This window comes from Sapajus apella, unplaced genomic scaffold, assembly GCF_009761245.1.
Source record: "Sapajus apella isolate SASKATOON/1434 unplaced genomic scaffold, GSC_monkey_1.0 scaffold8, whole genome shotgun sequence".
In the NCBI taxonomy this organism is placed as follows: Eukaryota; Metazoa; Chordata; class Mammalia; order Primates; family Cebidae; genus Sapajus; species Sapajus apella.
In genome coordinates, this window is record NW_022436948.1 from 509,445 (window position 1) to 524,434 (window position 14,990).

The 14,990-nt window shown below is 54.1% G+C and overlaps 1 protein-coding gene and 1 long non-coding RNA gene across 4 annotated transcripts; both read left to right on the top strand.

The window, feature by feature from the left end:
* Window positions 1–307: 307 nt before the first annotated feature.
* On the top strand, window positions 308–12,968 carry CUNH21orf58 (chromosome unknown C21orf58 homolog). 3 transcript variants are annotated; one of them, XM_032276532.1, is made up of 8 exons: window positions 308–2,022; window positions 2,704–2,764; window positions 4,420–4,493; window positions 5,104–5,268; window positions 8,217–8,328; window positions 11,646–11,737; window positions 12,068–12,228; window positions 12,489–12,828. In XM_032276532.1, the coding sequence occupies exons 1-7, from the start codon at window positions 1,744–1,746 to the stop codon at window positions 12,224–12,226; spliced, it is 942 nt and encodes a 313-aa protein (XP_032132423.1). In that variant the 5' UTR covers window positions 308–1,743; the 3' UTR covers window positions 12,227–12,228; window positions 12,489–12,828. The 3 variants fall into 3 exon arrangements, with proteins under 3 accessions (XP_032132423.1, XP_032132422.1, XP_032132424.1); XM_032276531.1 differs by having other exon boundaries at window positions 12,068–12,968; XM_032276533.1 differs by lacking the exon at window positions 5,104–5,268 and having other exon boundaries at window positions 12,068–12,968.
* A 67-nt stretch (window positions 12,969–13,035) lies between these two features.
* On the top strand, window positions 13,036–14,056 carry LOC116550544. The gene is made up of 2 exons (XR_004268485.1): window positions 13,036–13,389; window positions 13,456–14,056. It is a non-coding gene; the product is annotated as an uncharacterized LOC116550544 (long non-coding RNA).
* Window positions 14,057–14,990: the final 934 nt, after the last annotated feature.

Here is a 14,990-nt window from a genome sequence, read left to right on the forward strand (position 1 = left end):
AGGCATGAGCCACCACACCTGGCCTGTCTTAACATTTTAAAAGGTATCGGGCCAGGTGCAATGGTTCACGCCTGTAATCCCAGCACTTTGGGAGGCTGAGGTGGTGGATCACTTGAGGTCAGGAGTTCAAGGCCAGCCTGGGCAATGTGGTGAAACCCTGTCTCTATCAAAAATACAAAAATTAGCTGGGCATGGTCCTGCAAGCCTGTAGTCCCAGCTACTTGGGAGACTGAGGCTGGAGAATTGCTTGAACCCAGGAGGCAGAGGTTGCAGTGAGCTCAGATCGCACCACCACTGCACACCAGCCTGGGCACCAAGAGTGAAACTCCATCTCAAAAAAAAAGTAAGATGGAGTCTTTTTCTCAGATGGGATCACTTATATCAAGGGTGCGCTATACAGTTACTTAACTAAATTAACCTGGTTTTTGTTCTGTATACACTCAGAGCTGTTTAAATGTCTCCCCAGACTGTCACCATTAATGACCATGGACAAGAGCTGGGTTCTTTTTTTTTTATTATTTTTTGTAGAGATGGGGGTCTTGCTATGTTGTGTAGGCTGGTCTCGAACTCGTGGGCTTAAGTGATCCTTTTGCCTTGTCCTCCCAAAGCACTGATATTACAGTCGTGATCTTAAACATGGGGCCAGTCTGCTCACGTGCAGCAGCACCCTTGAGGACCCCTGACTGCCAACTGGAAATGTGTGGGCACCAGCAGGGCATGTGATCCCAGCCCATAGCCTCCTCAGGCATGGAGGGAGGGTATGGCCTGGTTTCATGCTGCCTTCATTTCTGGTTAGATGGCCTCCAGGGTAAGGTGAATAGAACTCTATAACAGGGTAACCTAGCCTCTCCAGGGCCAACAGGTCGAGGTGAGTCCCTCTGAGGATCTCCTCCATGAGCTGCCTCTGTGAGCATGACCTCCTATGCGCTGGCTGGCCTTCACCCTGTCACTCACTGGTCCAGCTCCAGGCTCCCCACCTGGATGTGGGTTGGGAGACAGGACAGGCATACAAGCATAGATACTGATGGACATGGCCATTTACAAAACTGAGGGCAATTTTGGCCACCGAGGCAAGTTTCTGGGTCAGCTGCACTGAGGAGGGTACTAACCTCTGCCCCTCGGGTCCACAGGTCTGGCCCCCTGCGGCTGACACCCCCCAGATGTCCGTCTGCTTGCATAGTGGGATTGACTAACTCATCAATGTGGAGTTGAATGCTTAGCCAAGTGCAGACCACGCTCCTGACTTGTGTCTGCCCTCTGTGAAGCTTTCTGCACACCTGGCTCCTTGCCTGGTCCTGCTGAAGCTCAGTCCCTCTGCAGGTCACGATCCCTTCTCTGTCCCCCAACTTTTGCACCTGGAATTTCCTGAACAACTTGGTAGACAGTCTCCCCACCCTGTCCTCCCAGTTGAGGAACTGCCCTCCCTCCTAGCTCTGAGGGTCCCTAAGAGGGGAGGAGCCGCCATGTCCTGGAGGCAGTGCACAGAGATGGGGCGCTCTCCCCCAACACAGGTTCTTCTGGGCTGGGTCCTGAGGCTGGTGGTGCATGGGGGTCACGGCTGTCCCCTTCCCCCAGGTCTGGGAGCTCTGCCCCTCTGCCTCAGCTGCTGCCCACTTTTTTGCCTTCCCATGAAGCCCAGCCGGCCACACCTGGGGATGAGTGTTTACAGGTAGCAGCCTAAGGACGCGAAGTGGAAACCTGGCAACCTGGGGCCTCCCTGCGTCTGGCAGCCTGGCAACTGCCATGTGGCGTCCTGTGCTGGCTTGTGGGGCGCTGCAGTCCAGGGAGAGTGTGGCTCTTCTCTCCCCTGGGGCTGGTTTCCAGGAGGTTAGGCCAGCCCTGCAGGTGACACTGGTGCTTCGGCTCCTGCCGAGCAGTCCTCTCCTGCAAGTAACAGAACCAGGGAGGGAGGTGGGCTGCGGCCTCCCCTGCCCACTACTGTCATCTCCTGTAGCTCCCAGTATGCTGGACTCAGCAGCAGCAGAGCAAGTGACCCGACTGACGCTGAAGCTCTTGAGACAGGTAAGGCAGAGCCCGGGATGCTCCCGTTTTTAACAACTCCAGGCTGCAGCATTGAAGGGACCCCGAGACAGCCCTGCAGGGGCAGAATGCAGGGTCCCAAGGGCTGGGCCCAGGGCTGGTGGTGCAGTGGACCTATCCTCAGACTGGGTGGCCCATGATCTGCCTGCCTGTCCTCCTGGGCCACTGAACACAGGGTCCAGGGGGCCTTGGTGCCGGGGGCTCCTCTGTACCCCCTGCCTGCATTGTACCCTCCTGCTTGCCTGAGGGACCTGCTGCCTGCCTTTTGCCAGCCCTGCACTCTGCACCCTGCATCCTGGCCCACTGCAGCCATCCAGCAGCTAGCTGCTCAGCTCGGGGTCCAGGTGGGGGTGATCCAGGCATGCACTGGCTGGGAAGCCTGGAGGGCTCACCAGGTGTCTCCGGGGGTTGCTCTTCAGAAATCTGCCTGAAGGGGCCACTCACAGCATCCATCCTTAGACCTGCAGATGGAGCATTTGCTGGAAGTCAGGCTCACAGAGGAGATCCTTGGAGGGGCTCACCTCCCACCTTCTGGCCCTGGACGGGCTGGGTTACTCCTGACGTACAGTTCTGTTCACTCAGAAAGCCTCTTAGTCATTCCTGGAGCACACAGGGCCTTTGCCTGGAGCCAGTGTCCCTGTCATGGTCTCTTTTTCCTCACAGAAGCTGGAGCAAGAACGGGAGAACCTGGAAGGGGGGCCTGAGGGCCTCCACCTCGAGCCAGGTGAGAGCACTGGGCTGCTTGGAACCAGCACAGGCGGGCACGAGTGTAGCCTCTCCAGGGAGGTGGGGACAGCAGCTCCAGGAATCACCCCCGCTCCTGGTATAGCGAGACCGTCCTTAATTCATTTCCTTTACATTCAAGTTGAAGACATCCCCATTCCTTATCACCTTTAGTCTGCAGACCCCAAAAGGGGCACCTTCACCGTTCCCACTTTGCAGATGAGAAAATGGAGGCAGAGAGAGGTTGGCTGAACTGTCTGGGATCGCTCAGCCTGTGCTCAGCCTGGAAGTGGTCACACCTGGGTCAGACCCAGATGCTGTGGTTCCAGAGGCTGAGCTTGACCATTGGTTGGGGAGGGGCTGCTGTCTTCACTGCTGCCTGGAGACCTCTGGGGAGAAGCTGAGGAGGCCAAAGGAACATTTCCTGTTCTTTGGAACATGGGGCAACCTGTGAGCTGTGGGGGCAGCTGCCAGGGGCAGAGCTCAGAGTCTCAAATACAGAGAGAGAAAGTCCCAAACCAGGTCTGCACAGCCTGTGAGAGGTGACAGAATGGCAACCACTGCCTGGGGCAGAGGGTTTGGGGAGCCCCAAGGACTGACTGGTGTTTCCAGCAGCCCCTCTCCAGTGTGATGCTGAGTGAGGGACAGGACCCCTGTGCCGAAGGGAAAGGAAGCCAGAACCCTGCCCCTCACCTTCCGGAGCCTTCTCTTGAGTGCAGACCCCCCCCCCAAGGAGTATAGACTTCTTTTTGTTGTTGTTTTGAGAAGGAGACACGCTCGGTCACCCAGGCTGGAGTACAGTGGTGTGATCTCAGCTCACCGCAACCTCTGCCTCTCAGGTTCAAACAATTTTCCTGCCTCAGCCTCCCGAGTAGCTGGGATTACAGGTGTGCACCACCATGTCCAGCTAACTTTTGTATTTTTAGTAGAGATAGGGTTTTGCCATGTTGGCCAGGCTGGACTCAAACTCCTGATCTGAAGTGATCCACTCACCTCAGCCTCCCAAAGTGCTGAGATTACAGGTGTGAGTCACTGCCAGACTTTTTTTTTTTCCTGAGACAGGGTTGGTCTCGTCTGCTGCCCAGGCTGGAGTGTGGTGTGGCATGATCATAACTCACTGCACCCTCGACCTCCTGAGATCACTCCTCCCAGCTCAACCTTCCAGTGTTGAGATCACAGGCAGGAGTCACCTTACCCAGACTGAGAGGCAGATTAGAGGGACTTGCAGACACTTGGGGGTCAGACTAGAGTCTGGACTGCTTGGGGCCAGAGGGCGCCTTCAGGTGGCCAAGGTGAGGCTGCAGGCAGCCCGGTAAAAGCCTTGGCCTCCTGGAGCCCAGGGACTCTCTACAAAAGGTACTCAGGAGGAATCTGGCTGCGTGACTTCAGCCTCCCTTCCAGGAATGAGATAACCATAGGCCAGACTCCGACACTGAGTTCCCTGGGTTGCCCCTCCCCTGGTGCTGCCCTTGCCCTCCTTACCCAGCATGGGTCCCTCTTTCTCTGGGATAACCTGAGCCCAGGAGCCTCCCAGGCCGCCCCCATCCCAGGAGAGTGGGTGAGGTGGGGCATTCCACACGGGTGCAGTGCTGTCCGAGTGCTTGCAGTGACAGCCTCTGCGTGTTCCTCTATGAGCAAGCAGGTGTTTCCCTCCAGGAAACGAGGACCGGCCAGATGACGCCCTGCAGACTGCTCTGAAGAGAAGGAGTGAGCTTCTGCAGAGACTCCAGGTAAGTCCTGCTCCCGATGAGCGAAGCTGGCTGAGCTCACTGTGGCAGAGCTCACTGTGGCAGAGACAGCTGCTCAGCCTTATGGCACAGGTCGGGGGTGAGGGGAAGACCTTTCCGGACTCTCAGGGCCAGGCCCCAGTAAGGCCACTGTTAGCTTAGAGACCCGCCTGAGTGCAAGTTTCCATCAGGGCTGGAAATGTCAAGTAGGGGCCCAGTTCCAGGAGGACCTGGAATTTTAGGATGTCGGGAGGTTTGCTCTCATGGCACTCACCAAAGATGCCTCTGAGTGGCAGAGATGCCCAGGAGGTGGGGCCACTTTTCTAGCGGGGAGATCTTTGCAGCCAGTTGGCCTGAAACTGACTTCAAAGAGAGAACAGACCCTGTTGGCTTGGAAAAGAAAACAACTGGAGACAAGCTGACATGATTTGGTCGATGTTAGGAGTGCTACCCTCATGCGTATACCCCTTGAAGGGTCTTCCAGCCACTGCCAGCCTGCCCAGAGAGGGGCCTGTACCTGGCCCAGGCTGGGCTGAGCCTAAGGCTGGGGGTGCCTCTGTGGTGTTTGGGCTCCCCTTCTCCGGTGTGCAGCAGCTCTGCATTGGCTTTGCAGGAACAGCACCTCCTGAACGAGCTATCTCGGGTGCAGGCCTGGAGTGCGGCAAGCAGAGGAGCCCTGGGGTCAGCCCTGCCCCCAGAACTGACCCCCGCAGGTGTCCCACCTGCTGCCTCCCCACCTCCACTGACCCCAGACCTGCCAAGGATCGTCCTGCCTACGGTGAGAGGGCGAGGAGCACACCTGAGAGTGGGAGGTGGGTGCTGAATTAAGATTTACAGAAGGCTGGGCTCGGTATCTCATGCCTGTAATCCCAGCACTTCGGGAGGCCAAGGCGGGCGGGTTATGAGGTCAGGAGTTCGAGATCAGTCTGGCCAACATAGTAAAACCCGTTTCTATTAAAAATACAAAAAATTAGCCTGGTGTGGTGGTGTACGCCTCTAATCCCAGCTACTCGGGAGGCTGAGGCAGAAGAATTGCATGAGCCCTCAAGGCCCAGCCCAGGTGACAGTGGGAGACTCTGTCTCAAAAAAAAAAAAGATTTTACAGAAGGTGGGAGACATTGTGCTGGCAGTGAGGCTGCCTTGTCAGCCCATCCTCCCACGGCCCACCCTTGAAGGGGCCAGCAGCTGCTGCATTTCCCTGCCTGGGCACTGTTCCTCGGGCCTCCCTGGAATGCTTATCCCTCATCACAGAGGGAGGCTGGGGCTCAGCTCTGTCTCCCAAACCCTGGCCCTGGCCCTAAATGTCACATTAGGAGTAGAAGTATCAGGAGAGCTCAGCAGCCAGAGGACCCTGAATTTGGGGAAGTGTGTCACCTCCCCAAATCTTTATTACTTGCCCAGTGCGGTGGCTCATGCCTGTAATCCCAACACTTTGGGAGGCCCAGGCAGGCAGATCACCCGAGGTCAGGAGTTTGAGACCAGCCTGGCCAACATAGTGAAACCCTGTCTCTACTAAAAATACAAAAATTAGCTGGGGGTGGTGGCACACACCTGTAGTCCCAGCTACTTGGGAGGCTGAGGCAGGAGAATCACTTGAACCTGGGAAGAGGAGGTTGCATCTCCAAAAAAAAAACCAGACTTTATCACAACCAGATGACACCTAAGGCCCCAGTGACAAGAGCACAATGTCCAAGGCAAATAGTGCTCCACTTCTGAGAGCATCCTATAGCTCTTCAGCCTTCTGGGTTGCAAGCAGCAGAAAACAGCTCTGACTTTCTGAAGCAAGACATGGCTCAGAGGGAAACCAGGCACCCAGAGGTGAAATGGAAGCTGGGGGCCCAGAGGCCAAGGCTTCGGTGGGATTTGTGTGACTGGGGTGCAGGGAGGGTGGTAGAGAAGAGGCTGAGGTGGGAGTTCCTGGGCGGGTCAGCAGGGTCTATGACCTGGAAGGCTTTTGCCCTTTGGGAGGGCCCCCGGCAGCAGCACGTGGCGGAGGGAACAGAGGGAAGGGCAGCCTCTGAGGGACCTGCCCCAGACCCTTCCTCTGCAGATGGGCGGCCTTCACCGGGTTCTGGGTATTCCCAGCCTGTGCCTTCCTGTCTTCCAGCACCAGGAACCTCCTCCCGGGACAGAAGGGAGTTTGGGGGGGTCATTGGCCTGGACCCCCCATTTTCCTCATCCCAAATACGTCTACACTTAACATGTGTTCATCAGGACCAGTTATGCCTGCAGTTATGCTTGCAGCCCCAGTGACACCAGGCAGGTGAGCAGGGGCTCCTCACTGAGATGAGCTTCCTGGCAGCTGGACTCAGAGCCCCTGTGGTAGAAGGTCCTGTCAGCCAGGACAGGCATGGCTGCTGTAATAAAGCCTTATGGGTCCACGCAAACCACAGCTTTAGACCAGAGCTGGCCTGCCTCCTGTTCTCGCGCAAACTGCCAGCCAAGCATGGTTTTACATTTCTAAATGTTTGGGGGAAAACCCAATGAAATAATAATACTTTGCAACACTTCAAAATTATATGAAATGCAGATAGCCGGGCGCTGTGGCCCACGCCTGTAATCCCAGCACTTTGGGAGGCCAAGGCAGACGGATCACGAGGTCAAGAGATCGAGACCATCCTGGCCAACACAGTGAAACTCGTCTCTACTAAAAATATAAAAATTTAGCTGGGCGCGGTGGCACGCGCCTGTGGTCCCAGCTACTTGGGAGGCTGAGGCAGGAGAATCGCTTGAACCCAGGAGGAGGAGGTTGCAGTGAGCCGAGATTGTGCCACTGCACTCCAGCCTGGTGACAGAGCAAGACTCCCTCTCAAGAAAAAAAGAAATGCAGATTTTAGTGTTCATAAATAAAGTTTTATTGGGCTAGGCCCATTTGTTTCCACATTGTAGCTGCTTTCATATTGCAATGGCCAACTCAAGAGCTGTAGCTAACAGTGTGTCCTCAGTGGAAGCCGTTTACCATCTAGCCCTTGACAAAAGTTTGCCAGCTCCTGGTCTCTGCCGTCCTTTCTGTGAGCTGAGGAACAAGGGGTAGCCACGCAGCCTCACACAGCTAGAAGATGAAACAGAAGGCCTTTCACGCGCAAATGGCTGTATTTTTACTCAGAAAAGAAACCAAAGTTTATTTTCATGACATGTTCTACAGTGTATGATGGAGTACAGTAATTAACCAAGTTGTCATGGGGGCTGGGACAGAGAGGTCACTGGGACACAATTGAGAACACCTGCTGGGATGTGGCCATCTTACACACAGGTCGGCCGCAGATGCCCAACACCACCCACCATTAGGGAAATACAAATAAGAGCCACAGCGAGCCACCCCTGCATCCCCATGAAAATGGCTACGATTAAAATGACTGACCATACCAAGTGTCGGATGCTCCTATTAAAGCAGAATTAGTGGAACCAGACCTCAGCCCACCCTGCTAAAGACAGGAAATGTGGGAAACATTAAAAATACGTCCTGAGTGATATCTAGATTGAAATACCTTTCCATTCAACTACCTATTCAGTGTCTGGGGTTAATCATTTAAAGTTCTCCTTGGATGGATGAATGGATGGATGGGTGGGTGGATGGGTTGATGGGTGAGGGGATGGTTGGTTGCATGAATGATGGGTGGGTGGATGGCTGGTTGGCTGGCTGGATGGGTGGGTGGTTGATAGGTAGTAGATACTGCAGACACTTTCTTCAAGGACACATGCAGCTAATCACCTGGCTGTTCCTAGGTCCCCCAGCCACCTGCCACCATCATTCAGCAGCTACCTCAGCAGCCGCTCATAGCACAGATTCCTCCTCCCCAGGCCTTCCCTACTCAAAGGTCAGGAAGTATTAAGGAAGGTAAGTGTTCCATATTCATATTGTTGTGGTTGATGAAACTATCTACTGAAAGGGAAAATATTTCTGGAAGCAGGACAGTCACTTAGCATCAGCTTTTGGCTGCTCAACATGAACATAATTTTAACTTTAAGAAATCCTTATGGCTGGCATGGTGGCTCAAGCCTGTAATCCCAGCACTTTGGGAGGCCGAGGCGGGTGGATCACAAGGTCAAGAGATCGATACCATCCTGGTCAACATGGTGAAACTCCGTCTCTACTAAAAATACAAAATATTAGCTGGGCATGGTGGCGCGTGCCTGTAATCCCAGCTACTCAGGAGGCTGAGGCAGAAGAATTGCCTGAACCCAGGAGGCGGAGGTTGCGGTGAGCCGAGATCACGCCATTGCACTCCAGCCTGGGTAACAAGAGTGAAACTTTGTCTCAAAACAAAAAAGAATTCCTTATGCCGGGCACGGTGACTCATGCCTGTAATTCTAGCACTTTGGGAGGCTGAGGTGGGCGGATCACCTGAGGTCAGGAGTTCAAGACCACCCTGGCCATCATGGTGAAACCCCATCTTTAAAAAAAAAAAAAAAAAGATCCTTATATAAATGATATCTCATAGGGAAGGAAACAAGTGGTACAAAAGCGATAACTGGACTAGGAGGTGAAATAACTGGGCTCCAATTCCAACTCATCCAATTAACATCCATTGAAAAACCATAATTAAGCTGCTGCTTTTAAAATGGCTTAGGGCCAAGCGCAGTGGCTCATGCCTGTAATCCCAGCATTTTGGGAGGCTGAGGTGGGTGGATCGCTTGAGGTGAGGAGTTCGAGACTAGCCTAGCCAACATGGAGAAACCCCGTCTCTACTAAAAATACAAAAATTAGCCAGGCATGGTGGCACATGCCTATAACCCCAGCTACTCGGGAGGCTGAGGCAGGAGAATCGCTTGAACCCCAGAGGCAGAGGTTGTGGTGAGCCGAGATCGCGCCATTGCACTCCAGCCTGGGCAACAGAGTGAGACTGCCTCAAAAGAAAAGAAAAAAAGAAACTGCCAAACTGCTTCCTAGTGTCTGTAGCATTTTACATTCTCACTCGCAGTGTTTGCCAGTTTTCCTTATCCACAACCTTGGCGACATGTGGTATGGTCAGTGTTTCTCATTGTGTCCATTTTAACAGGATGCAGTGGTGGTTGACTGCGGCTTTTATTTGCATTGCTCAATGAATTGGGAGTCTAGGGGCAGATCTGTGTGTAGAATGGCTGAATCACCTGACAGGTGTCCTCAATTCTGTCCCAGTGACCTGCCTATCCCAGCCACTGTGCTGACCTGGTTAATTACTGTAGCTCTATCATATGTTGCAATCCAAGCCAGGCCTGGCCCAGGACAGCCACATCCAGGGGATACCGTTCCTGAACACAGCGCCTTAGACCGCTCGGCCATCCTGACTTCCTAAGGGGATACCATTCCTATTGTGATCTGTCTGAGGAGTCCCTGGAGTGGCAGAGAGCATAGCTTGTGCTATCACAAGGGGTAGTAGTCCTGTCTCTCCTTATTAGCTGTTGATTTTTCCAGATGAGATAGTCTGTCAGGTTCTAAGACGCACACTGAGGTAGCTCTGTGTGTGTGTGTGTGTGTGTGTGTGTGTGTGCGCGCGCGCGCGCGCGTGCTTGGGTCAGCCTATGATGGTATGCCATATGAGAGAAAAGGCAGCATTTAAAATCAGTAGTAATGGTTGGCCCAGTGGCTTTGGGAGGCTGAAGCAGGAGGATCGGTTAAGCATAGGAGCTTGAGACCAGCCTGGGCAACATCGCAAGATGCAATCTCTCCAAAAAAGAAACAAAAAAATATTTAAGTATATAAAATCAGTGGTAAAAGGCTGGATGCAGTGTTACACACCTGTAATCCCAGCTACTTGGGAGGCTGAGGCAGGAGAATCACTTGAACCCAGGAGGTGGAGGTTGCAGTGAGCCAAGATAGCACCACTGCACTCAAGCCTGGGTGACAGAGCAAGACTCCATCTCAAAAAAAACAAAAAACAAAAAACTAAATTAAATATTCAATAAGTAGCTAGCTATTTAGAAAAAGTAGAGTTAAATTTCTTACCCCATTCCTTATCCCAAAACAAATTCCAACTGGATCAACTGTTTGACTGTAAAAAAATGAAATCTTTCTGGGCCTCCCAAAGTACTGAGATTATGGGTCTGAGCCACTGCACCTGCCTTTTCTCTTTTCTTTTGAGACAGAGTCTCCCTCTGTTGCCCAGGCTGGAGTACACAGGCGCCATCTTGGCTCATTGCAACCTTCGCCGCTTGGGTTCAAGCAATTCTCCTGCCTCGGCCTCCCAAGTAGCTGGGATTACAGGTGCCCACCACCTCGCCTGGCAAATTTTTTTTTTTTTTTTTTTTTTTTTGAGACGGAGTTTCACTCATGTTACCTAGGCTGGAGTGCAATGGCGCGATCTCGGCTCACCGCAACCTCCGCCTCCTGGGTTCAGGCAATTCTCCTGCCTCAGCCTCCTGAGTAGCTGGGATTACAGGCATGCACCACCATGCCCAGCTAATTTTTTGTATTTTTAGTAGAGACGGGGTTTCACTATGTTGACCAGGATGGTCTCGATCTCTTGACCTTGTGATCCACCCGCCTCGGCCTCCCAAAGTGCCGGGATTACAGGCTTGAGCCACCGCGCCCGGCCTGCAAATTTTTTTTTTGAGATGAGTTTCACTGTTGTCACTCAGACAGAGTGCAGAGGTGCATTCTCGGTTCACTGCAACCTCTGCTCTCTGAGTCCAAGCAATTCTTCTGTCTCAGCCTCTCGAGTAGCTGGGATTACAGGCATCTCCCACTATGCCCGGCTAATTTTTATATTTTTAGTAGAGACGGGGTTTCACCATGTTGGCCAGGCTGGTCTCGAACTGCTGACATCAGGTGATCTGCCCACCTTGACCTCCCAATGTGCTGAGATTACAGGCGGGAGCCGCTGCACCTGGCCCATCTCATGATCCTTAATGACATCTGCAAAGACTGTTTTTCCAAATAAGGTCACACCCTGAGGTGCGGGGAGACTGTGACATGGGTGTGCCTTTCTGGGGTCCCCACGCAGCCTGGGGGAGGAGACAGGAAGGCAGATGAGAGTAGCCTCCTAGGGTGCCATGGGGCCCATCACACAACTTTCCACATCTACACTCTCTGACCTTGAAGTTCCACAATTTGGAGCGTGCCCCGGGGACCTGCACAGTGCACAGACATGTGTTCTCTGGTCTTGTAATGCACTGTCACCTTAACAAATATGAGGAATGGAAGCTTTCTTCAGGGCCCCCGGGTCTCCCCTGCAGACATGGTGGAGCTGCTGCTGCTGCAGAATGCACAGGTGCACCAGCTGGTCCTGCAGAACTGGATGCTCAAGGCCCTGCCTCCAGCCCTGCAGGTAGGGTGAGCCCCGAGCAGACCCCAAAGCCAAGGAAACAGAGGGCCTGGGGGGTTTTACTCTGGAAATGTCTGCATCTGTGTAGCTCTGAAAGAGCATTCCTGGCTCAGGTCTGCAGTCTGGCCGTGAAGCCCCCATCCCCATGAATCCCAGCCCCGATGAGGAATGGGTTGCACAATTTGGGTATGGGGAGGGGCCTCCTCTGGGAGGATGCTTAGACTCCCGCCATCCTGCCTATCACAGGGGACCCGGCCCCAGTTAGGAACAGGGTGGGAGTGGGGATGGGAGCAGCCTGGGCTAAGTCCTAAGCCACAGGTGCATCTGTGTCAGGACCCGCCACATGTGGCCCCGGGGGTCCCACGAGCTGCCAGGCGGAAGCTGCCTGCCGTGCACCACCACCACCACCACCACCACCATACCGCGTGGCCGCCGGGGGCTGCCACTGTCCTCCAGACCACGCCCAGCCCGTGGATGCCCGGCCCACCCTAAGCGTGAGTCACAGGAACCCTGGCCAGGCACCTTCCACCCCTAGGCTTCCTCGGGGCTGTGGGCTGTGCCAGGACCATGGAAAGGGGCAGGGTCCTTCCCTGCCCGGCGGCAGGTGAGGGGAGTGGTGGTGGTGGTGCACGGCAGGCAGCTTCGGCCTGGCGGCTCGGCTCATGGCATCCCTTGCTCTGGGACCCCTGCGGTGAGGGGCTTGTGAACCTGCCCAGGGCAGCAGCCCCTCCCGGGGATCCCTCCTTTCCTGTAGGGCATCACCGGCCCACCTGGAGCCTCAGGTCCCCCTCTTCCATCACAGAGGTAAAGTCCAGGCTGTGGACGCCACCAGATGAGGATCCTGAAATAAAGATTCCATCCAGAAAGAGTTTAAGAAAGCTTCAGCTCAGGAACCAGAATAGAAAAGATCAACCAATACCTTTAGCCACATGGAAGTCTGAACATCCTGATGGGAAAAATACCACAAAGTCAAACTTAATAACTGGGGCCTGTTTGCCGCAGGTGTGGAACAGACACCACCAAAGAAGTGGGGGTGCGTGGCTCACGCCTGTAATCCCAGCACTTTAGGAGGCTGAGGCAGGAGGATCACTTGAGCTCAGGAATTTGAGACCAGGCTGGGTCACATAGTAAGACCCTGTCTCTACAAAAAATAAATTTAAAAAACTAACCAGGTGTGGTGAAATGCGCCTGTGATCTCAGCAGCTCTGGAGGCTGAGGCAGGAGGATTGCTTGAGCCCAGGAGTTAGCAGCTGCGGTGAGCTGTGATGGAGGCACTGCACTATAGTCTGGACCACAGAGCAAGATCCTGTCTCAAAAAATAAAAAAGTCAAAGAAGCCAGCTGTGCATGATGTGGTCCCTTTTGAGTTAAAACGAAACAAAAGGGACAGTGCCAATGCTGCAAACGCAGACACTGCTGCATGCTGGTTTGCACAGCTCTCATTCCTGGAGATCAAAGGTGGGCGTAGGGTGGGGGAAGGGTGGCTCACTCTCCCCAGTTTCCTTCTGTGCCCGGGAAGCAAAGGTGGGCGTGGGGTGGGGGAAGAGCGGCTCACTCTCGCCACTTTCCTTCTGTGCCCGGGAAGCAAAGGTGGGCGCGGGGTGGGGGAACCTCGGCCCACTCTCCCCAGTTTCCTTCTGTGCCCGGGAAGCAAAGGTGGGCACTGGATGGGGGAACATTGGCTCACTCTCACCAGTTTCCTTCTGTGCCCGGGAAGCAAAGGTGGGCACTGGGTGCGCCAAGGGCAGCTCACTCTCCCCAGTTCAGTTCTTTCTGTGCTGTCAGGGTTTCTTACCATGTGGATAGGCTACCTTGACTATTCCTTTAACTGTTGTTACTTTACTTTTTTTGTGGAATTATGTTTCCTTGGTGTTTTAATGTTACTTAAATATTTTTAGGTATTATGCATAAATTTTCATTCACCTCCTATTAGGACACATTCCTTCATTCCTGAAGCTCCGCAGGAGGAGGGACCCTGTCCCAGTGTTTGCATCCTGGGAAGCTTGCAGGTCCGAGACCAGATGACCAGAGAGTTGCCACTGAGCTGCAGGAGCTTCCACTCTGGCTGACCTGGCCTCAGGACTCCTCGGGGTGAGCCACATGGAGTCCACATGGAGGGACAGGTGTGAGCACCAAACAGGCCAGTGCAGCTGCTGGTTGTAACACTTCGCAGAACCATCTTTTTGCGGCTCTTGAATGTGATTCTAGAGATTCTGTGCTCTCGTTAAAAGCTCAAGTCAAAGTTCTGACTCCATTTCCTATGTTCATGGTGATTTTTTCTAGCATGGCATTTTGATTTCCTTCTATTAAATATTTCTCAACAGAATTTTTCATACAACAGAGGGAAGAAACCTCGCAGGAAGTGGTGGTCTTTGGGTGGCCTGGTCTTGCTGGGTTCGTAGGGATGAAGGGCCCTGGCATCCAGCAGTGTCCAGTTAGGGCACAGCTGGGCTGGCTGAGCCTTGACTGGCCTTCAGGGGTGGTGGGGTGATGCCTGGGGGTGGGGCAGGGGATGATCTCACCCCCATACACAGTCCCCCTTGGTCTCCCTGGGGAGGCCGAGGAGCTCAGAGCAGGCCCGGAAAGTGGGCTTGGGCTGCCTGGCAGGGGTTTTGGGGTCTGGGTGCCTGGAAGCTGATAGGAGTGGGGCTTTTCATGGCCCCACCTCCTTGCCTGTGGTCAGGAGAGCAGGGGGTTTGGGAGGTGGGGGCTCAGGGCACATTGTGCACACCTGTACAACTGGTAAGATTGGTGACAATCATTGAGAGGTGAAAACCCAGGGACTAAGGCATCATATATGCACAGGTCACAGCCTCCGTGAGGTCAGCGGATCTACAGATTTAATGCAACTCCAACCAAGAGTCCAGGAGGAGCTGAATTTGAAACATACAGAAGGTGAAGGGCCGGGTGACTTCGGGAGCAGAAGGATGAGGAGGGACCTGCTCCAGAATCAGGGCAGTGTGGCTGAGGGCAGGCTCGGCAACAGTGACCTGTGAACCCCCCTCCTAACTACCAGGTCCCTACAGCAGGAGACTGCCACTGCACAGGCAGCAGGCGATGCTGCCACTGCTGCTGGGGCCATAGGCGGCCCTTCCTCAGATTCAGGTCAGAGCGCACTTGCTCACACTTCCTAAGGAAATACAGAGTTGCTGAGCACGGTGGCTCACTCCTATAATCCCAGCACTATGAGAGGCTGAGACCGGTGGATCACCTGAGGTCAGGAGTTTGAAACAAGCCTCGCCAACATGGTGAAACCC

Bases quoted from the DNA above. Each gene is read 5' to 3' on its own strand.
- CUNH21orf58 (XM_032276531.1), top strand. From the start codon at position 1,744: ATGTGGCGTCCTGTGCTGGCTTGTGGGGCGCTGCAGTCCAGGGAGAGT. The intron at 2,765-4,419 runs GTGAGAGCACTG...GTTTCCCTCCAG, and splicing joins GGGCCTCCACCTCGAGCCAG to GAAACGAGGACCGGCCAGAT. The intron at 4,494-5,103 runs GTAAGTCCTGCT...TTGGCTTTGCAG, and splicing joins AGCTTCTGCAGAGACTCCAG to GAACAGCACCTCCTGAACGA.